This window comes from Anopheles ziemanni, chromosome 3, assembly GCF_943734765.1.
Source record: "Anopheles ziemanni chromosome 3, idAnoZiCoDA_A2_x.2, whole genome shotgun sequence".
In the NCBI taxonomy this organism is placed as follows: Eukaryota; Metazoa; Arthropoda; class Insecta; order Diptera; family Culicidae; genus Anopheles; species Anopheles ziemanni.
The window spans coordinates 70,974,367-70,997,824 of NC_080706.1; the positions used below are offsets into that span (position 1 = coordinate 70,974,367).

General features: G+C 44.7%; 2 protein-coding genes across 4 annotated transcripts; one reads left to right on the top strand and one right to left on the bottom strand.

Annotated features, from left to right (window-relative positions):
* The first annotated feature begins 77 nt into the window (after positions 1-77).
* On the top strand, positions 78-5,391 carry LOC131285401 (transferrin). The gene is made up of 7 exons (XM_058314257.1): positions 78-207; positions 2,881-3,114; positions 3,246-3,379; positions 3,453-3,597; positions 3,671-3,962; positions 4,134-4,642; positions 4,706-5,391. Exons 1-7 carry the CDS (start codon positions 78-80, stop codon positions 5,389-5,391), a joined length of 2,130 nt encoding a protein of 709 aa, XP_058170240.1.
* A 1,515-nt stretch (positions 5,392-6,906) lies between these two features.
* On the bottom strand, positions 6,907-22,848 carry LOC131286623 (serine/threonine-protein phosphatase alpha-2 isoform). 3 transcript variants are annotated; one of them, XR_009189255.1, is made up of 8 exons: positions 22,336-22,848; positions 21,637-21,768; positions 19,295-19,511; positions 18,925-19,210; positions 18,689-18,836; positions 18,534-18,599; positions 14,758-15,184; positions 13,694-13,832 (listed from the first exon to the last, which is right to left on the bottom strand). XR_009189255.1 is itself a non-coding variant. In XM_058315603.1 (7 exons), the coding sequence occupies exons 1-7, from the start codon at positions 22,388-22,390 to the stop codon at positions 7,041-7,043; spliced, it is 969 nt and encodes a 322-aa protein (XP_058171586.1). In that variant the 5' UTR covers positions 22,391-22,848; the 3' UTR covers positions 6,907-7,040. The 3 variants fall into 3 exon arrangements, 2 of the variants coding, with proteins under 2 accessions (XP_058171586.1, XP_058171585.1); XM_058315603.1 differs by lacking the exons at positions 13,694-13,832; positions 14,758-15,184 and adding an exon at positions 6,907-7,105; XM_058315602.1 differs by lacking the exons at positions 13,694-13,832; positions 14,758-15,184 and having other exon boundaries at positions 17,660-18,599.
* Between the last annotated feature and the right edge of the window lie 610 nt (positions 22,849-23,458).

Here is a 23,458-nt window from a genome sequence, read left to right on the forward strand (position 1 = left end):
CACCCGAAACGTTCTCATTAAAAATTGTGCCAGTGATTTAGTGTATAAAACAGCAGCCAGTTTCGGGACATTTTAAAATGCAGTTCCCAATACAAAGCCCAACGGCTGTTGGGGGAGTGTTCCGATGGCTGCTCGTTGTGTTTCTATTCCTGCAATACTCCCGCTCCTTTACGCCGATCGATGCCAAATCGCAGACGTCGAAGCAGTGTAAGTTGCGCCAACATTTCGCGGTTTATGTTTTCACTGCAAGCAGTGCAAAACCCCCAAAAAAGTATGCGAAATACAGCTCATTTGTGTGCTAGAGTGTGTGTGTGTTCTATGCAAGTGCTGTTTTTTGTTCAAACTGGTTGCTGCGCGTATTCAGTGCAGCAATAGAACAAGTGATTTCAATGGCAAAGCAAGCGACGAACCCGTTTTTCGCCTACTGGGAAACGTTTCGCTAAACGCTTTGCACTGTCATTCGAAGAGTGTAATTTGTCCAGCTTGCTTGTGGGAAAATGTAATACCGTCATCGTCCGTGTACAGTTCTTCTTTATTCACTTATATAACCACTGCCGCAGGGTGCGTAATTAAAGTCTGATGAATGGTGAAAGAATAAAAGAAAAAAAAACAGATTTCAATACGATCTCCGATCGCGCTTGACAAACATCGCGCGAGGTGCGTTCCATACGAAACCCAAAGTGCTGATTTCCCTTTCGAAAATAAAACATTGTTCCCCGCGCTCGCGATTCGCTTCGGTGTGTCTTTTCTTCTCGAATAACCATTTCACAATCGGTCACTTTCCCCAACCGGGATCGGATGAGGAATCGTCCATTAAAACGTGCTAAAAATGACTGTTGTTGTCCTGCTCTCACACTGCCTCTGGCTCAAGGTCGTCCATCGAGTCCTGACATATCAACGAGGCCAATGTTAGCGGGTTTATCTGCTGTTTAAGTTGGACCGCCTCGGACGAACCGGTGCACGGTTATGTGGCGTAAAATGGGGGTATCCTTTCACTTTTCGAAGAAATAATATCGTTTTCCTTCTTTATTTTTCGTGCCACATTTTTGTACCGTACATGCAAACTTGCCGACAGTTTTGTGGCATTCGTTCGGTAATGCATTGCATAATTTATTTCGGTGAGAGTGTCCTCGGCGTTCCCTCCTTGAATGGAACCAACCAGCCATTTGTATCAGGATGTAAATTAAAATACAATCTCGCCAATTATTTCGTTTTGCGTAGAGTTTCATTGTCATGTCATAATTTTGTTACTTATTATAAATTTCGCAACCAGCGGCGAAGCTACTAATGAGAACCTAATCAAAAATGCATTGATTGAGTGTAAAGCGCAACCAGAAGTCTAAGGCACATAAAAGCAGGAAGAGTTTCGACGAATACTAATCAGGGGGCAGCTCGTTAGAAATTCCACTCGCATGCATTTCATTCGTTCCGATCCGTGGAGCGTGCGTTGAGAACCGCAAATCAAAACATCCCACCTACGACAACGTGCCCAACTCGCGTTACGTTTACCCTACTGCCGGTGCGAGAAGGTCACGTCGTTATGTCGGTCGATTTCCGAGCAACCTGAACTCGAAACATGTATACCTGGCTCCTAGACCTCAATCAGCACGATGACGGCGGTTGGGGAGAAAGGGCGATGACTGTGGCCTGCGTGTGTACTGCCGGTACATTTCAAGCCGGTTTATCCGTTCGCATCAGCGACAATGCGAATGCGCAATTCAAAGGCTCGGGGAAACACCGGGTGCGTCTTTACGTCGACGACACGTAGATAAAGGTGGTACATATTTACCCGTACGCTTGGTTGGACAGGCCAAGAAACTATGTAAGACGACGACATGGACGGGTAAAGGCCGTGGCTTATGTTCGTCATCAATTTGAACAGTTTTAAACAGATTTAGTTTCAAAAAAGACCTAAGTCGCGCGCATTTTGAAAAACAAAACGGTTTGAAGTCAATTCCAGACGCTCGAAATCTTCTGACAATCGACTCAAGGCAGATATTGGCAACGTTTCTTAAATACAGATTTTAATTTTTAAACAACAAATGAATTATCACGTGGACCTAGAGCATGATTTTCTTATATAAAACTTTTTGATATTTTTGTAATTCAAGAAGCTCAAAATCCCACAGAATATAATGTAAACAACACATTTGTTTTAAATGTGTTTCCGTAGCATTTCTACTCCGGACCAAAACTTTGAAGAATTTAATTTAATTCTCTCATGAGAGAAGAATCTATGAAAACATATAAAATATAAGCAAACATCATAAGAATTTCTGTAAAGTTTTGGATAATTATAGCTGATGAAGAAAACACTCAGAAGTGATGTTATATAATGTTTTAGGAAAAGATTCAGAAGTATTTGAAAATATCTCTGCTACACTACCTAAGATTTCATTATTTTTTACAAACTTTAGTTTGCTCAAAATCAATGTTATTTATTTGATATTATGTTAAAAGCCGATAGTTCTTATCTTCAATATAATTTAGCATGCACATCCTTTGGCAAGGAAAAATGTTGGCAGAAGCTTGTAATGGAAGATGAAACCAAACGATATCATGCATTGCATATTTGCATTCATAAGTTTCATTTGCTTCTCGAAGATAGGATTACTATTTCCAACAATATGTTTTTCGCGATTAACGCAATACGTCGGTTCGGCATAGTAGCAAAAATACAATTTGAAGACAAAATTTGACACATTTGAGAAAAATTGTCACAGAGGAAGACGGAGAGACAGTGGCGAAACAAATTCCAGCAAATCGCAATACGTTAATTAACACTGTTGTCAAGCGAATCCAAACAGAACGTAATCGAATCCCTCTTTGCACAATTTTTACCCTTTGTTTTTCTTCAATCTGAACCACTCCTTCGAACAGTGCGCGTTTGTATCGTGGAAGGCAGTGGCAACTACAAGAAGGGCGCCCAGAACTGCCCGACGCTAGAGAGAAACTCCAACGTGCGCTGCGTGTTCGGGCTGGACCGGCTGGACTGCCTACGCAAGATACATAAGGGCACCGCCGACTTTGCCGCCTTCTCCCCGGAGGACTTCCTCGCGGCCCGCTGGTCCGGCGTGGACATACTGGTTACCAGCGAGCTTCGCTTCCACAATGGTACGGCTCGGTTTCAAGTTCAGCTCAGATATCCGTTAATCTTTTGTCCTCTCTTCTACACCGGTTCGCCTGTCATTACCCGCTTTGTGGCGCGATTTAATCGTTTTCGTCCTTCGGTTCCGGTTTTGCAGAGCACTTCGAGTACCAAATAGTGGTGGTGGTGGACAATGAAGCCGAGATCAACACGGCCCGGGAACTTCGGGGGAGCAAATTCTGCCATCCGGGGCACGGTCTCAAGAACCATTGGACGGAAGTGTTGGCTGATGTAAGTATGATACCGAGTGGAATGGCAAGGAAACCCGTTTTTAGCGAGGGAGTAATGGCCGTTTCATTTCCAGTACTTCGAAACGAGGCTTACTCCGCGGGAGTGCGAGGAAGAACTTTCACCGGTCGAATCGAGGATTAAATCCGTCGCCTCCTTCTTTGGCCCATCCTGTCGCGCCGGACCATGGGTACCGGATCCGACCGAGGATCGTCGTCTAAGTATGCCCAGCAACGTGAGGATAACCATGACCCTCGCCTCTCTAACTCTGTTTTCCTACTTTCCCTTTCGCAGAGAAAAAATATCCGTCCCTGTGCCAGCTCTGCTACAATTCTTACCAGTGTGCCATCGGTGACAAACACTGGGGCCGCCGGGGGCCACTGTACTGTTTGACGAGTGGTGCCGGCGAGGTCGCCTGGGCCCGGTTGGACGATGTGCAGGGTCACTTTGGGTTCGCGGGACTGCAGGCCGAAGCCAATCCGTCCGAGTACAGTTTCCTGTGCCCCGACGGGCACCTGCAGCCACTCGACACCAGGAAACCGTGCGTCTGGGTCGCCAAACCGTGGCCTGCCATCGCCGCCAAGTCGTAAGTCAACCAATTATAATCTTCAAGCATTATACCGAAGTAAACAATAAGCATTTGAATATTGAAAAATTATTCTACCATGCATAACCAAAAGTTGTGAAACAAAATGGACCAAACCTTGGAGTTTTGACATTTTATGAGTGACTAATAATAGCCTTCTTGTACTTGTAGAAATGTTGCCAAGGAGGTGCAGGACCTGGTGGCGCATTTAACGCATGACGACGTCAATAGTTGGCAGAACGCGCTGCTGATGGTTCTGGAGACCTATCACGTGAATGTGACGACACTCGATACCGTCATCCCGGTGGACGACTATCTGGATCAGGCGGTTGGGTTCCAGCAGGCGTACAGCAACCCTGGCTGCAATCCCCCGAGATCGATCGTGTTCTGCACCAAATCGCTGCTGGAGTTGTCCAAGTGCTCCTGGTTGCAGGAGGCGGCCAGCGTGTACGGTGTAGAGCCGGGTCTGCAGTGCATCCGGACGGAGAGCTTGGACCAGTGCTTGGCTAAGGTGCACTCGAAGGACGCGGACGTGGTGATCGTCGATCAGGACAATGCCATGCGTGCCCAACGGGACTACGGACTGCGGCCGATACTGTACGAGTATTCGTCGAACGCGTTACACAAGTATCTGATAGTGGCCGTCGTCGCCCGTAGCGCGAGTCTACGATCAGGCTACGGTAAGACGAAAGATTGTGTTCTGTGTGGCTGAGACTTGCATTGATGTATTGCTCTATCCATAGATCTCCGCAACCGGAAGGCATGCTTCCCGCAGTACGAGGGTGCGGCCCACTTGGCCGTGGTGGCAGCACTTCGGAACCACTCGATTGGAGACGTACAAAACTTCTTCTCGGACAACTCGTGCAACTGGAAGTCAACGAGTCGCTGTTCTGCAGTGTACGACGGGGACGATGGTGCCATGCGGTGCCTCCAGGATGGCGCAGGAGACGTAGCATTCGTGAGTTACGAAACGTTCAAGGCACTCAAGAGCTCTAACACCACCAAACATCAAGACTGGACCGTCTTCTGTCCGTTTAACAAGCCGATCAAACACAACGCACTTTGCTATCTCGGCTGGACGTCGGTGGGCAGCGTAATGATCAACAATGGTACGATCTCGCGTCGCGAGAAGGAAATCTACAACGCCATGAAGGACATCGATAAGCTGTTCGGGCGCAAGAACGGACTGAAGGCGGAGGCGTTCAACGTGTACGGCACATTCGACAGTCGGAGCGACGTGCTGTTCAAGGACTCCACCGAGAGTCTTCGAAGTCGAACGGAAATGCTTCGTGACAAGAACGATGGTTTCTTCGAGCCGACACCGGCGGATCGATTGCACACCAGCGCGGCCTGCACAGTGCATGTCAACCGAATTCTAATACTGTTAGGAATATTCGCGATGGTCCTAGCGACGTTTCGCGAAAGTTAAAGTCAGGATTAAGGAGTCCTATGGATGAATGAATTGCTCATTAATTAGTCGCTAAATAGGAGAACAACAAATCGCATCGCCAGTGTCACATCCATCGTTGGACATTAGCCCCACTCCCCCAAAAATCGTGCACTTTCCTACAAAGCATTGAGATTTCTATCGTCATTAAGATCCCAGAGTACCGTAGCTTAAGTAGATAACAATTCGATTGCCCCATCCAATCGCCCGTTACTCACTGCGAATTGTTTTTCCGGTAGGATGAAAAAAGCGATGTTTTAAGGCGTTCCTTTCCTGCCTTCTGTTTCGACAAAGTTCCTGAGGTGCCGTCTCAAACTGCGCATAGAATACTCCTCACTTCGTGGGCCGCCTGCAGTTGAACTGTACTCTCATCATTAGTTGAATTTCGACTTTCGTTTCGTTCACTTCACAGTATCACATACAGAAAAATCAATGTAAAGAAATATTTATAATGAAAAATTATTGTTAGGACGATGAGGAAAACAATACACCAGCGGAAAAACTGAACACTGTTGTTTTGGTATGACTATCCGTTGGCATGGTAATCACAAATGACACTGAAGGAGATCCAATGCAAGGATAATAACCAAACGATGTGAGAAAAGGTAAGCATTTGTCTTAAAATAATGTACCTTATTAACAAAAACATTTCAGAAAAGTCGATTTGAATAGTTTTTAAACTCACAACATTGATTGAAAATTAAATTCACATATGATTTGACCAACGGTTTGTCAATTGAAATTAGAAGGATAAAGTTTGTTCCCGCCAGATGTCGCTAGCGTCACGATTAGCGCCTGAAAGGTATGCAATTTCTATTATTTTTAAAAATAATTTCAAGCACAGCCGTTTCGTACTCATGCAAACATTGGCCGTTAAACTAAGAATAATGAAAAACAATATGAAATTGTCGTACATTATAATAACTAAAACTTTTCCTAACTACACAACATTTTCATTCAAATGAGCTTGAAGTTGAATACATGATACTGTTACTGATTGAACAATGATACATGATAACAAGACAGGCGTAGAAGAAACATGTGTTCTTTGCCTCATCCTGACAGCTTCCAACAAACAACCACCTGTTGCAGGACGAGCCCCCACGAAACGATTCGGTAGCGTTCGGATCAAGAACCTTTCCCGAACATTTAAACCCCTCACGTCTCAGTTCGGCACCCCTCCATTCCTTTCTACGTTCCAAAAGGGGGCCCGACAAGTCGGCAAGGATACGCCGTGTATTATTACGAGTCACATTCTCTCTCACTCTTTCCATCCGTGACCGACGACACAAACAGGACATGCGTAGAAAGTGCGTAAAAAGGGATTGTTAGCGTCCCATCGAACCGTCGATCCTGTCTCCTGCGTTTCTTTGGCATTTATTCAACCCCCTTGCGCCCTCGAAACGGCAAGGGGGAAGCGTCGCTATTGTCCCACGGGGTTCGTCCTTGTGTTCCTCGACACAAACTCAATCAGACATTGTTCGTCAGAACGGGTCCTGGTTGCTGGAGACTATATAAAGTCATTCTATCGCGAGTGCGACCGTGAAGAAGTGCAGGCTTGTTGTGTGTCCTGTTTTTTGCAGTAATAATCTTTCGCCTCGTTTCCACTGCAGCTTCCAATCTTTATCGATTCATTCGAGCGGTAAGTGGTGACCTTCCAAGTGCTTCAAATTTCCATTGATTGCATCGAGTGAACCTAGAATGAGAATTGTTTTATCAAAATTTGATTGAGGAATGAAAGTAAAAGATTTTTCTTTAAGTGGACCTAGGTAGTGAAAGATTAAAACTAACAACTAAACTGCCACATGAACAAAGCACTTCCGTTGAGTTAATCTATTTTCCCTCCAGCTTATTGCTTTTCTCATTAAATAGCCAATATCATCGAGATGCTGGCCAATTCGAACGGTTTACGGATGGAAATCATCACCGAGCCCTGGTTTCCGGAAGTGATCCAACACCTTCGGCGGACGTTCTTCGCCGATGAACCGCTGAACAAGGCGGTAAGCCTATGCCGTCCTGGCGATGGTCACACGCTTCTTGAAAAGCATAGCCTTTCCAGCCTCCGGGACGGGATCAGTGTAATGGCGGTAACCGCCAGCGGAGAGGTAAGAAGCAGAGGGACGCATTTATAACGATGACATTTGGTAGCGCATTCCAACCGAGACCATTTGCACCCTATTCCCATTTCCAACAGATAGCTGGAGTGGTCGTTAATGGCATTCTCCACGGCAACGACGATACGAGCCGGGCCCTCGATAAGCTGGCGACAATGGATGATGACAAGTTTCGTAAAATTTTCACTCTCCTTTACGAGGAGAATCTGAAAATTGACCTATTCGAGCAGTTTTCGGTGGAGAAAATATTTGAAATTCGCATCCTATCTGTCGACTCCAAGTACGTGCTCGGTGTGTGCCTCTTTGGGTTCATTTGACTAACCCCATTAACTGTCCTTTTTTAAACAGATTTCGAGGCCAAGGGCTGGCCAAAGAGTTGATGCGGAAAAGCGAAGAGGTGGCGCGTACGCAAGGGTTCCGGGTAGGAATAGATTGTTATAAATTTGATTTGCGACGAACTTTTCTCTTCTAACTCTATCCCTCGTTGCAGATCATGAAAACGGATGCGACCGGAATGTTTTCCCAGCGTGTCGCCAGTTCGCTCGGTTTCGCGACCAGACACGAGGTACTGTACGACGACTACTGCGACCAGGACGGACGTCCGGTTTTCCACGTGGGTGCACCGCACGATAGGTTGAAAATCATGTACAAGGCGCTCTGTTAAAAAAGGGTCCGGAACGGCGTAACTAATCAATCAAAATACCACTTTTGCTCAGTGTGAAAAGCCGCCAGGAACCAAAGGAACAAGAAAGGAAAAACCAAAAAGAAACCCGAATCGTTGTTGTTACTAAGCTGTTTTAAGCTATACTCATGTTATTGTTGCATCGGTGTCCAATGAAAGTCCGTACAATAGAAGCAATAGTTGTTGTTCTCCCGACATACCAAGTACTATAACTAAGTACATAATCGCAAAAACTGGCGGCCAGAAATTGGCTTATTTTGTAAGGAAACGAATGCACAAGGAACAAACTCAAGACATGAAACCATCCAAATAATGATAGACTATTGCGTTTGTAAGCCCGGGAAAGCCATATGAATATGGAGAAAGATTGATCCTTTGCAAGGATATTATTTTTTAAGCACAGAAAACTAGAAAATGGACAAATAATGATATGCTTAAGGTTTTTTTTTAAATTATTCTTACCCAGTGCTTGTTGTGTGTCCCTTCGTATGTCCTTATTGTGTATCTGTATGTGTGTTAATAATAGTTTTGATACTAACTATCACCCCTCGCCTGCCTCATGGAAAAGCAATGGCGGAATGCATTTGACAATAATGGAACTACTACAGCGAATATATAAATGTTACTTGTGTTCCGAAACAATTTCGCCACATATTCCCCCCGCATGATGGCTGCGTGGCGGTTATGAGTGTTTTGATAAATAAAATATATCTATACGGGACGTGAGGCAACCCAAATAACCTTTTGCGTGCTTTAACCTCGCGATGAGTTGATATCCGTTCAAAAACCGAGGGTTCTCCGTTCAACGGATAGTTGTGACAATAGCAGCTGCATCCGTGCAATTTTTGAGAGGTGAGCGCGCGAGAGCCCCAGACCCGAGAGTTACTTCCGAGAGATTTTTTCTTTCGCTTCTACGCGCGGCTGTGACATCACAGCCCTTGCGCGAATGAATACACTGGACGAAATTTGTTGTTGCGTTTTCACCTTTTTATTTCTCGATTTCTTGTGAATCCAATAACACCGAAAAGTAAGTTAACATCTATGATCCATCAAGAACAGCATACACACTATACAATAAACTATTTCGTATGAAATATACACACTTCACTGCAGAGCTTACCTGCTAGTTGAGGAAGTTTTTTGCTCAGCTGCAATCGGTCAGGTGCGTTGCTCCGGAACTTATCATTCTTCGTAAAAAGATGTCTCCAACTAGCTAGAATCGTAGGTTGAATAGTTGATAGTTGATTGAATACCAGATATACTACCCTGCAATAGATGAAATGTAAAAACTATATGTAATTATCGCCGAAAAACTTTAGCGAACTTACCGTGTTGCTTTGTTTACGTCGATCTGGCTAAATCGCTCTACGCATGTGATGAACGCAGCGAAGGAGTAAAAAATATTCACGTCTCCATCGTTCTAATGGAGAAATGCAAGCTCATGCTTGAAGCGACGGAGCACGCAGCGACAGATGCACGCAGTGACTGAGACAAACGCACAACGCGATGTTCCGCAATGGAAAATTTTGAGCTCGGTGCGCTCCTCGTGTACGGGAGAGAGCGCGATGCAGAGTGCGCGCGTTCGATCACCCAAATAAGATCTCTCCATCGAAAAATACGAGAACGGGATCGAAAAATTTGGCTAAGTCCGCGAGCGACGGGTCTTCGCCATTTTCGCGGCATCTGTGGACGGCAATCATCGAGAGTGGCATCGCAAAAATCGGCTAAGTCCGAGAGAGCTGGTTTTTTTTGTATGGAGTTTTCTCTGGCATGCTCAATTTTCAAATGGAACCCATCCCAGGCTGGTTGGGAAGTAATACTAATGATCACCCACAATAAATGGCTCCATGGACATGAGAAATTCAAGCGAAATATGTTTTTCTTCTAATATAAAAACTGTCATCAAACTGGTGCGAACATTAAAAGTAAGGATCTTCGTTCTACTTCAACAACAACTAGTGCTACTCTGGAAAGATTTTATTCATTGGTACCTTGAGGAAGATTTGATTGGAGATCTTTTTGAAGATGTACCCGAAAATGTCTTCGTACGCGGTGCGTAGTTCCCGGAACACTACCTCCCAGTTGTCGTTCAGAACTTGGTTCATGGTTTTGCCTGAAGATAAGGAAATGTACTTGTACTCCAACAGTGCCCGGTCGAGGACGGTCGACTTACCTAACGTCGGGTCACCGTTGAAAAGATTCCCGAACTCGAACGTCACCTGCTTCGGTTCGAACTGCACCAGGTACTTCCGGATGTGCATGTACTGTTCGCCGTTTCGTTCCACCAGCTCACCGATGAGCTCGTGGTGCGTCTTTAGCCGGTGCAGTGTGATGTTGGCCAACCCCTGGCCGGTGATCGGGAGCACCAGTATCCGCCCGTCCATCGTGTAGTTGCCCACGAACTGCACCTGCGGCGTGATTGCTTCCGCTTTGATGATCAACTTCTTTAAGTCCGTCCTTAAAATATATCGAACAACAGCACGAGGATTAGTAGCTTGCAACCGAGATATTGTTAAAATTAGTTCACCGATATTTCAGGATGTTCGATTCGGTTAGCCGGCTCAACTGAACCCCAGTAAAGTGTTGCTTCAGCTTGATCGGAGACGACGATTCACCCTGCTCGATCGAGAGGGCGTCCACGGCCAACGGATCCAGCGGGAGGATGCCAAACTCTGGCAGACCATCCTTCAGCAGCCGGATCGCACCGTTGACCGCGCTCCGCAAACACTGATCGAACTGAGGGCTGCTACGGTGGCACTTTTCGAAACTGCTGGCTACAAGAGACAAGAAGGTGAACATGAGGGTTTTCGTCAGTGCGAAGTATTTTCTCGTTACGTTTACTTACGCAAATCTTTTCCATCGATGGCCGTTCCCATCGAAAGTAACCAAATGCCCACGGCGCACTGCAGAATGCCTGCGCACAAAGTGCGTCCGTTTGGATTCATTTTCGATCGTCGTCTCCAGCAACGATTTGCTCTCGCCCGAGGTGTGGACCGCACTGTGGTGGACTCTGACGTTTATCGATCGATTTTATAGGACGCCACCGTTCCCGGCGGTTCGCTTTGTCCGTGCGGGGAAGGTGTACTACCGATCTCTGCACACCACCAGAAAGAAAACCCGGAAGAGGTTCCCCGGTGCGATACCAGATGCCCTCCCGAATGGTACATCTTTGTACGCTGGCGCACGGCAATAGCAGGTTTTTGATCAAACAGATCACGTTCCACCGACGGCGGCTACTGACGCGGGTGGTTCCAACCGTAACCGTACTTCGGCTACGTCATCGAAGGTTAAACCGTAAGATAGCGGAAAAACAAGAAAGAACTGCACCGAAATTGTCCATTTGCACTTGCACTTGGTCGAGGTGCAGACAGTTCAAGACCTTGCGCCATCCATTGTGCGGTTGCGATGTCGTCTGGGAGACAAGTAGCTAATATGCACAGTGGTACAATACATTATCTCACTGCAGCTGAAGAAGCTCAAACAATTATCTGAACGAGCAAGTGGATTAAATTAATTTATAATTTGAAATACATTTCAAATCTAGCGCTCTAACAAGTAGATTTTTCAAAAGATAACTCTACACTAACTGCATATCTTCGACCATTTTTCAATACTTCGATTTGCAAAGCAAAATGTTCAAATTCGTTGTGTTTCATAGTTATAAGGATAAAAATAATAACATAAAAATCAACAATGAATTCCTCTCTATCACAAGGAAGGATGGAGAAACTCTGCAAAATAATTGTATGTTTGGGATGGTTCCGGTCCAATGGAGAACGACACACTGCAGGCTGCATCAAACAGCTTAAAATAGCATATACGGTTGACAGCCGATTATCTGAGATCGTTTTACTTTTTTTTACTACAAATATATCGTCTTTTCGAGATATTCTGCCCAAGCATGAGGAAAAGTGATTTGAAAATGTTTAAGAAAAATGAAAGGTGTTAACATGTCACGGTGTGTTGTTCATAAACTTTATTGTAAGTGTTAATTAGAATTGATATGTTGGTGTTTTACACCGGAAATCCAGGGATATCGCTTTTCCGCGATGGTAGCCTTGCTAGTTTTTCTCGCGGATAATCGTGATTAATCTACTGCAATTTAAAACTTCCTAACAAAACTCTTGACTGATTTAGTTATTTTTCCTATCTTTTCTAGTGTTGATCATTAACATCAATACATTATTTTGTGGTGCTTGGTTAGCTATTGGTTAATTCAATCCTGGCTATTTTAATATATATTTTTCTAAGTGTACAAAGTATCGACAAGTGATTTTATTATTCAATCCGACACTGTACGCTGTTGAGCCTCCAACGTAAAATATAAACCAAGGTACGTAGCCATTGACGTAGTCAACGTACTACAAATACGAAATCCATTGCAGTACACAAAAAATATGATTAAATTAACACGAACCGCTGTCGGTGTATGGTGAGTTTTTTCAATCTTTTCCTCGGCCAAAACCACCTACACCGATTGCTCGCCCATTTAGCGTGCGTCGGCTCCAATCCGCCGTAATTGGAGCTGCACGCGCAAACCATCCTCCCAATCGTGAAAGGAAGGTATGGACCGCGACGCATTTTTGCCATACCTTTACGCCGCGGTGCGTAGGCCAAAACGCAAACTTTGCACGCCAACGGTGAAGAAGACGTTACCGGCGGAATGACAATAATGTGACCGGGGAGCACGATGCCATTCGTTTGCCGGTGGGGGCGGTGGGTGTTTTGGTAGATGCGCACGTAATATCCGAGAATCGTCGAAAAAGTGTTCGTACAACAGGCCGGTGGGTCGATCGTGGGACAAAAACAAACGATGCTGTATCTCAAGAAGGTCAGATGCAGTAAGATGCGCAGAGAAACCAAATTATTTGTTTGGTACTTTGCAGAGATGTTCTATTTATCGATTGCATTTTCCTTCTTCCGCTCGTTTCAAGATATTTGTTAGAGTACCAATTCTTATCAATCGGATTTGAGATAAAGCTCAATGAAATTGTAATCTACGCCGAACAGAAAATCCTTCACGATACACAGTTGCAATCGTCATTTCAATGTTTATCTGAACGACACCGACCGGAACTGTGTAGATAAGGTTTATTTTCGTACGCACAACGTCATCAGACGACATTTTTCCTGAAACCGTTACTTCTTTAATATAAACGTGGTCTTTATCGTGATTTTGTGTGGTATTGTGACTCAGTAGGCGTTCATTACTAATTAACTGTGTTATCTATTGAACGCAAAATATCAAAATTTACCTTTTCTACCATGACCATCGCTATTTCGTGTCCACTTTTCGGAAACTGCATTCTTTCAAATATATCGAATAATTTTGTTTTTAAAATAAAACGTCTAGTTTTTGGTCTTGTGTAATACTTTTTATCAATTTCTAATTAGTCGCAGCAGATAATAAACTTGATGAGCAGAAAGAACCTACATAAAAAAACCACAATGCTGAAGGAGAGTGATTTAATAAACATCTTCTCTCGATGGTCGTACACTTTTTATAGTTTGTAGCTAAATTATCCCCTGCTTTTACGTCTTTCCTTATCGCAGGGATTCGATGTTAAGCCGGATGAGTGGCTCAATCAACCTTCGCCACGTGATTCATCCACCACTACACTTCATTGCTGCAAGAAGGGAAACACATGTTGCTGTTTTTTCACACATTGTTTATAAAAATTGCAGCACAAAAAAAACTATGATAAAAAAGGTCACCCGTTTTATTGAACAACGAAAGGAACAAAACGAAAACACACAACCAGATAATGTGGAAGGCACAAAAAGGGATGGATACAAAAAAAACACGCTAGAAAAGACTTTTTAGCGGCAGCAGAAGAGAAGAAACAATTAATAAGGAACTCCACCAAGACGAAAATAGTAAACAAAATAGTAAACCAACCAAGCAAAGTAAACAAAGCACAGATAACATGGTTAGTATGAAGAAGCAGCAGCAATTGAAGAAGTTTTAAATCATTCATGGTGCATAAATAAACATCACCAACGGGATCTCATTGCTCGTCGGAACTGAAGAATGTCTTTTCTATGATACTGGATCGTTCAACAGATTTTTGGAATCATGTTGGAAATTACCAGGACACTTTTGTTCAACACCACCGGTAGCACGGTAAATAATGAGGTTCTTTCAGGTAGTTACGAGCGGAGCTTGAGAAACACTAGTTGATAACAAATTGGTTAATGCCGGTACCGGCAAAAAGGAAGGAATCGTCTCTACTGCCCCCTTTTTTGCACACACCGGAGTCAATTCCAGGTGTCCGGCTAGACACTACCCAAACGAACGTTACTCGCACACGCACTGGAAAACACTTGGACAACCACTAGCCCGAAACGGATGTAGTAGCAGAGAGAGAGAGAGAGCTGATGTTATTGTTTTGCGGACAGCACCAACCGGAAACAACCACCACGACACACCATAGGGAAGTAGGATAAAGAAGTAACGACACTTAACACGGTGGATAGGAGCAAAAGGAAACTAGTGGCATACGGAAAGCAGCACACATTGGTAAACTATGTCCGATAAAAGGCGGTACTTACGGGAGGAAATTTGGATAATCAAACAACGGCTCAGCGCCGCTAGGCCTTAAGACAGGGTGTATGTTGTGTGTGCTGCTGCTTGGGCGGTATGGTAGCTGATCTCGTTCGGAAGAATCGCGCCCACTGCGTCGCTGTTATTTATCTTCTCATTTTTTTATGTAGAGATGAATTTATAATTCATAATGTCCTGTGACATTTGTGCTTCTTCTCGTGTCCGTGTTAAGTAATGCGTCTCTTTGTCCGCAAAGTGAAAGTATGCTACTGTGTGTTTTACTGCTGCCCGTCCTCTTCGCCATAATGTCCTTTTCCGATGGAGTGATCATTTCCTCTTCTCTCCTTCTCCCACACACAAACCCAATGCACTGGAGCGAAGAGCGTTTTTATTCGCACTAAAATTTGCTGCTTTTGATGAGCTTCTGAAAGCCACCTACATTCGAAGCGTATAGGCAACAAACAAAAGTGTGCGAAATTAGTGATTTGTGAACTGTTTGGGGCAGCATACCGAGGATCATCATCAACAACGTCAAGCAATACGGGGGTAAACGGGAAGCACAACACAGATCGAGGTCAGTCGAGGAAGAAAGATCAACAACCGCCAAATAATGCAACAGCTGGCAACAACGTGGGGGAAAGGGCAACACAAAGCGGGAAGAGAGTCCGGTTCGGAGAGTGGGAAAGAGTGCCGAAACGATACATAAAACAAAACATCAAAAAAGATAAAAGCATCCAAGTCCTTGCCTTTCATATATAATTTTCACAACCGAAAAGAGTCGAAAAACATGAAAACCCAAAAAACAAAATCCACTAAATTTTCGAACAACCAGTGTGTTTTGTTTTCTTCTTTTTTGCCAAACTATTATTCCAGCGAGTATAGTGAACAACGTACATTCTGCGCGCTCAAAAAAAATCGTGCCTAAAACATCCACTAATCTCTCAATGTTTGTCTAACGTCCTACCGAAGCTAGCGGAACAAACGTAAACATGGTTCAATAAAACACATCCGGTTCTGTAGCAACTTAAAGAAAGTACGAATGGAAAGCAAAATCTTAAAAATTAAAAACTATTCGTCTATCTCGAGGAAAATTGTCGTTAAAAAGAGGCCGCCAACGAATTTTTTTATCTTAAAGTCTAAGTTTTCACCATGATTGGCATGTGGGGCATGGGAAGGACGGGCGGAGAGGGGAGGGGAGGGGGAGGCAAGATGCGATTCAAAATGCGCATGAAAGTATGGAAGTATGGATGGTTCGAGTCACTCTCATTTTCTCGTTTTTTTCTCATTTTGTGTGATACAATTTTTATTTATGCTGTTTGAATTTTGATTCTTACTTAGGTGTGTTTTTGTTCCATTTTGTGTAGTATTACTTTTCTGTTTTGCTTTGTTTGTTTTGTTTTTATTGTGTTATCTGGCCTACACCGGCTCAGCTCTACGTGTAGCAGCGTTTCATTTCGGTTTTATCGTTTTGCTTCGTTCCAGTTGTTGGAAACGATGCCCACTTCTTGTGTACCGTGTTGTATCGTTACCGCAAGCTCAATCAACTGTTGCTTTCGTACGCAGGGCTTGGCTTTACAGCAGCGTAATATTTCTAGATTTTCATGAATCCATGTATGCCCACAATGCCAACCAACTATTTTTCCACGATTTGACCACGGTTCTTCCATCCCTTGAAACGATCAACCATAATTTCGACAGTATTCCACATCAGACGACATCTTCTCCTTGTTTGTTGTTTGTGTCAACACTTTGATTGCTCCTCTGATCTGATCCAAGAACGAACGCTGCGCGATACACAGAGAGACGGAAGCTGCTAACATACATTTGAGGGGGTTCCACACTATTTCCCCATTGTTGCACAATTAGGCAGCATTTCTCGAATCGGAAATGGCTGCTGTGGGATTGTTGTTGGTTGAAACTGTAGATCTCAATATGTTATACGTGTAGGTGTGTTTGTTTTCTTTTACTGAATGCTTTATTTACGTTACCCACTACTATAATAAATTGCGCTGCGCACTTATTATTTGATGCTGCTTGTTGAAAAATTGCCTTAAATATTTCATAATCATAGTGTTCGTTACGTTACATCAGTATTCATTGCGAAGTGCTGTGTGTTTTCTTCTTCTTTTCGACCTGCAATAGACTCCCTTGCCCTCTCACGGAGCGGGGGATAGTGAATTACTACTGCTGCCTTGCTTCCGTGGGGATACTATCTATCTCTTTGCCGGACATTGCGCGTGGAGTGAGTAGTGTGTGCCATTGCATTGCATCTCTCTACTACATCATGACATACACCGCACACGTTTGTTGCTTCTGTTCTACAGCTGCCCGCCGTTCCGAAAATCCGATCTGCCGATCACACACCACAGCTGGGCACAAAGTCTACCGTGTGTTATCATGTGCTGTTAGCATGCTTTCTTGTTGATTCGTTTGCTTGTTGTTGGCTGGTTTGTTTACTTTGCATTTGCTGTCCTACTGTGTTCCTTCTTTCCGCCTGTGTTGATGCTGCATATATGTTTCTAATTAAATTACCATTCGGAAACTACCTTTACCTCTCCACAGCTCGTCACACACATCACTGTTTACCTACACTGTCGAAACTGTAGCGTATTTTGCGCGCTCCCTCCCATTTGTTGACACACTTTTTTGCCTTTCTTCTCTTCCAAGTGATGTCACACACCGGGTATGTGCGGGGGAAAAGTGTGGGATGTGTTGGCTGGTGTTTAAATGAGGGTATCTTCAAGCGCAAATTTTCAAACCATCCCTTTCATCCTTCCCCGTCAGATGTGGTACAAGTAAAGAAGTTGGAAAACATCCCGGTGGTTAGTGATGGAAAGGTAGGCGCATTCGATGTGATGACCAAACCCGTCCACACGCCACCCGCTGTCCAGTCCCCCTCCCCCAGCGTCTCCTATTTCTTTTTCTAATCGTTTTCCCCGTGTTCTGGCGTTTCATTAAGATTTCCATCCGCTTTTTCTCTGCTTCCTCTCTTTACCCTGACTCTCTACTTCTCTCACCCTCTAACTTTTTTGTCGGCTGAAGAAGATGTGCGCGCACACGCTAGTGTTCCGCGGGTGATTGGTTTGCCCTGCGCTCCTTGTTTTCAGTTGTTCTTTTTTCGTTTTTGTTGTTCCAACTGACGACTAACGATCGCGAGCAACTTTTTAGCGTGCCTCTGTCTCTGGGAGGAGGATGCTGCATTCCGCACACCCCCACCGCGCGCAAACACACACGAACCTCTGCACAACACTCACACATACACAGATACACAACACACACACTCACACGCACGCGGGCGGGCGGGCTTAATCAGTCGATCTTGGTTTTTGTTTTACTTTACGTTATTTTGCATTTCGAATTTAGCTTACAGATTTTTGTTTTTGTTGAAAGAATACAAACGTACGGGAACCTGGGATTGTTTTTTTAGGGGGGCGGGGAAAGGAAGTGGGGGGCCTCCGTGTTTGGAGGGAGACACGTTCGTGGTACGGGATAGGCACGATTAGAAAAAAAGAAAGGGGAAAAGGAGAAACAGAACGGATATCGTACAGTTTAATAGTACGTATCATTATGCAACTGTACGAGTTGAGGGGGTAGGGGGTGTGTGGTAGCAATAATAGTATTTTGTAGTCGTAGTAGTGTAGTAGAGGTTGTAGACTGTAGTAGAGTTATAAAGTAGTTTTTTTGTGGTACTAATTTTTGATAAATTATTTCTTTTTGTTTTTACTGTAACTCCTCGGTGGTGTTACCGGCCGTCCGGAGTTGAGGCCACCGTATTGGAACTTACGTTTGTCGGCTGGCTTCAGGATTTGGAACGAGCACATCAGCGTGTCGTCGACGGACATCATTGCACCTGCAAGTTCAGAGGTAGGCGGGCGGAGCGAAAACAGAACGGAATTAAGAGGCTGTTGTGAATTCCCCGGCGGATGGCTTTCCACTTACCGGCGTTATCGAACTCGCCACAATAGTTGGGGGCGGAGAAGAGGGTCACCAGCTGTCGCTTGGCGAAGAACTCATAGCCATCCTCCACCACCTGATGTGCCCGACAGATTAGGTCAAAGTCGTGCTTAGTGAGAAACTTGCCGACAATCTGCAATGTAAAATGAAAGTTTTGGTGAGTACATCATGCTTGCTATTACCATCATCTTGTACCGTTTGTGTTCCTTTTGAATACTCACATCGACACCAAACGTGAAGCTCACACCACGGTCATTCTCGCCGTAGCCGTTCGTATCCTTGTCCGGGTCGGACCAGAGCAGATCGCACAGCAGTCCCTGGTCTGGCACATCTGTCGGTCGCATAATGCGCCGGATTTGCTCCATCGACTGCAGGTCCGGGCTGAGACCGCCGTGGCAGCAGAAGATCTTTTCGTCGACGATGGCCGCCACCGGCAGACAGTTGAAGCAATCGGTAAATGTTTTCCACATCTTAATATTGTAGCGCCGCTTGCACTCATCGTAGAAGCTGCAACAAAAGCACAATCGGGTTAGTTGCATGATGATTGATGATTACGTCGTGGGATTTTTGATCGGTCGGCGCTTGCGTTACCCATAAATTCTGTTGATGCTAGCACACTCATGGTTGCCGCGCAGTAAGAAGAAATTTTCCGGGTACTTGATTTTGTACGCCAGCAGCAAACAGATCGTCTCCAGCGACTGCTTTCCCCGGTCGACATAATCACCCAGGAAGAGGTAATTCGACTCTGGCGGGAAGCTACCGTACTCGAACAAACGCAGCAAATCGTAATACTGACCATGGATATCACCTGGAAAAGAATAATCAACAATTTATTAAACAAGTGTGACTTTAGCTGACAATGCGGAAACTAGCACTAACACATCTGATGGTCCATATACCATAGTATATGAAAAGACTACGGAAACTTGAGCTCAAAAAATGATTACAATCGAAACACGGCACACGATGATAACAAATTTACAACCTTCGTTCCGTACCTTTGCGTTCTTATCTCTCGGTCGGAAACGTGCCACAACGTGTAACGCTCGAGGTTCGTTGATTTCCGAAGGGTTATATAAAACTTACTAACGGCAGAACGGAAGAGTGTTTGTCATTTCTAATTGGCCGCAATTAACTGTTCAATATTAGATGCGAACGTTTGCTAGATTAAACTACTTTCCAACAAGGACCAGGAGAATTTCCAAAGCTTTCGCATATGAACGCCATGTAAAAAAAATTATTTTGCTCTGTGTGGGCAATGTGTTTTACGGTGAAAATATCGATCACTTCGCCATCGATCGTTCGCCAGAGGGATTAAATAAAAAATAATATCATCTATTCCAGAGAGTGGATCGATTCATTTTAAATTAATTATTTTCCACATATCAGCAGCCAACCTCGGTATGTTGCTTAGGATCGAACTAAGTAAAACACGAGCTGAAAAACGAAATGGGAATCATGCCAACAATTTTGGTGGAAACTTGCCCACCGTAGGTTGGAGGTTGGCGCGTTGGACCTTACCTTCTGACGCAGGAAAGTCGCAAGGGAAAAAAAGGTGTAAAAAAGGTTACAAGAACGGCGTCGATGACGAAAGTATTGATTTTCTATCACAAAGGCGTAAAAAAATCATCATAATTCGAACCAACTATACCGAACCCTAACAGGGACGATAACTTTGCCTATGCTTACTTTTTGACGACCTCGACAACCTCGGAAGGTATGCTACCTCGGTTCGCTTGATACGGTACCGAGACGACGCCGCGCACGGCGGACGGGTTTGAAGCCAACAATTCGCTATCAAATTTCCTCCGTCCTGCCACCACCGACCCACCCCGGGGGTGGTTTTGTTTCGGAACGGGTGTTTTCGGCGGCGGATTGGCCGTCAATGGCTCGCTGCCGCCCGGTTCGCGACCTTGTTTGATGATGGTAGCGACAAACGTGACAAATGTGCTTTCATTTTCACTAGCCCAATCACGCGGTGCGCTAATCCACGCACACACACACACACACGCTACCATGTATACTGATCGCTTCACACTGCCTCAACCCCCTAAGAGGGATCACTACTTTGCAGCTACGAGGGCAGCTTTAGACGGACGGACAGTTTTTCTCGGGAGGCAAGTGAATTTTTTCAACAACAAAAAGTTGCAGTACATTATAGTCGTTCGTTCGTCAACACGGTGGCACAAGTTGTGCCGTGCGTGTGAGAGGATCATTAACACCCGGTGCTTTTTATCTTCGAATTGGTCACTCTTGAACGACTCTAGTTGACACGGTTGCGGCGCTTGATAGAGCGTTGGTTCTCTAATCTTTTCATTTTGCGTTAAGTTTCAGCTCGCATTGATTAGTATGGGCGAAGCACGTGCAAAGGACCGCCTGTAAGATGCGCACGGGTTTCCCTCACCTAGGGAGGGCTGGTTCCTACAGAGATAAAGAATTCTCTCCCTCCATCGTTCTGTATTCCACCCCGTGGCGAAACATTTCGCGGGTCAATTTACACCTCCTATACACATACAACCGGCTGGACTATCTGGTAACAAAAACAGCGAACAACACATCCATACGAAACACCCGCGATAAACAACTGGGCAGACTGGAATTTTAAATAAAGGTGTGCGCAAATCGAAGCACCCGAGACCAGCGAATTTGATGATCCGCACCGGTACATAGTGCCGGACCCAAAAACAGCAATTAACAAACGGCTTGATCCCAAAAATATAGCACAATTACCACCTCGTACCATATCCCGCTGGGAAGATGCCGTTTCAATAACAGTTTTCTCGCAGCCCCAAATGCTTCCAGCCATCCCCGAGTTTACGATTTCCATCTTGTCTTTTTTTATCTTTTTCTCTCTAAGACCTCTCTAAAAAGATGGCGCTATGGGAAAGAACGTAGGATAAGAAAATAGTGCCGAATACACAACGTAAACTTACCGCAAATTTTTAACGGTGCCTCCAGCTCGAGCAGTATCGGTTGGGAGAGAAAAATTTCCCTCGACTTCAGACACAGCAGACGAATGTCCGTTTCCGACAGTTGTACATTTTTTCCTGGCCTTGCACCGCGAACTGTGGGAAAAATAGATGAAAATCAGAGTAGAGTAAAAAAAAAGTGACACCCAGCCAAAGCACGCATTTAACTATTTTCTTTTTTTTGCGTCGCATCGCTCTCTTTCACTCATTATCTCGACCGATGTGCGGTGTATCTTTTGCTCTTTTCTGTCACACTCTACACATCTCGGCGATGCTCTCTTTCGCTCGTTATCTTTTAAGCACTTTCGAACGTTTCGTTCCCGCTCGCTCACATTCCACCAGAGGCCAAGACTCGAACTGACTCATATGCACGCACGAAATATTCGACATTCACAGTTACCGACCATTTAAAAGGCAAAAAAAATAGCAACAGATAGATCATCGCTTGCCATGGCCTAAACTCGCTAGAAACCGCATCAAAGAAGAATCTTTTGCACTATTAAAGAACACTTTTTACACACCGGGCGAAGCGCGGGGGCGTTGGCCATAGATAGATGGATATTTACGGTACGGTAAAATGATGCGAGCGCAGGCCATCTTTGAACATACACACAAAAGCACCGCCGGTCGGAATAATGGTCGAAATCTTTGGCTTCAATTTACCTTCTAAAAGCATCGCAATCAGATGATCTATGTTTGATAACTCCACGTCCGACATTTTGGATCGATTTGTTCAACTCAGCTCAATGGTGACGGGACGCGAAAGGAGCGTACTTTGGACGGCGGGACGAAGATGTTGATCGTACTTTCGATCTTTTTGCTCTTCCGTTTTCCTTCTTCCGTTGTACTCGCAGCAGGGTAGTTAAATAGCTCCGCTTGCACAGACGATGCTATGGCTGCTGAGTTTTGCTGCTACTGCGGCTACGTCGTCTCCGTCGTCGCCGTTTACTTCGCGGTGTCGTCGAGTAGTGAAGAAAACACAGCAAACTCGTAGCACACACGCACACACACACGCGAGGTTCGCCACACACTTGGAAGCTGTCTTTTTTTCTTAATTTTCCTGCATTCACTTCCTCCCGCCACTACGGCTTACTTTTCCGCTTGCTTTTCGTTCGTGCCTGCTGCTGCTGCTGCCGATGACACCGTCGGCTACGACGAATTGCTGGTTTCTTCTTCCTTTCCCGCGAGGCAATGGCGAATGTGTGAGGCTCTAAACTCCTTTGGGCGTGTTTGCGGAGTTAGTTTTTCTCAACCTTTGCTACCGTCGTGTTACGAACGTAACCTAGACGTCGCGGGTAGGTGCCGCGGAAAAAGATAAAATATCTTTTTCCAACGATGGAAAAGAAATGTGCACGCACAAAGCTTGCACGACGATGGGTCACTTGAAGCTGGCGGAATAGTTTCTCAAAACCGTGCTGCCAGACTTGAGTCAAAAAAGCCACGAGGTAGCAAATTTTCACTCCACAAACTTTTTCAAGCATCTTGAAACGCTGTCGAAGTCCTTTGACATCAGGTTTAGTCATATGTGCGGTCGACCCTGTTATATCAGGTAGATAAATGTAAATACTTATAGTCAAAATTATGATTTGTTTGGTATGATCGAGTGATCCGCTCAACACCGCACGCAGAATGACGAGCACTCATTGCCTGTAAACATTTTTGTATCATTTAACTGAACCCTTTGATTGGACGATGTATTTTATGGGCTGTTGATGGGTGGTGTTCAAAAACATTTGTGCTCATGTAATATATTAAAAAAACAACTCTAAAATTATTAATGCCCGTT

Coding starts and splice junctions, on each gene's coding strand:
- LOC131285401 (XM_058314257.1), top strand. CDS start 78: ATGCAGTTCCCAATACAAAGCCCAACGGCTGTTGGGGGAGTGTTCCGA. Junction 3,380..3,452: donor GGACGGAAGTGTTGGCTGAT/GTAAGTATGATA, acceptor TTTCATTTCCAG/TACTTCGAAACGAGGCTTAC. Junction 3,598..3,670: donor GACCGAGGATCGTCGTCTAA/GTATGCCCAGCA, acceptor TCCCTTTCGCAG/AGAAAAAATATCCGTCCCTG.
- LOC131286623 (XM_058315602.1), bottom strand. CDS start 22,390: ATGTCGGACGTGGAGTTATCAAACATAGATCATCTGATTGCGATGCTT. Junction 21,769..22,335: donor GATTGCGATGCTTTTAGAAG/GTAAATTGAAGC, acceptor TTTTTCCCACAG/TTCGCGGTGCAAGGCCAGGA. Junction 18,600..18,688: donor TGGCGAGTTCGATAACGCCG/GTAAGTGGAAAG, acceptor CTGAACTTGCAG/GTGCAATGATGTCCGTCGAC.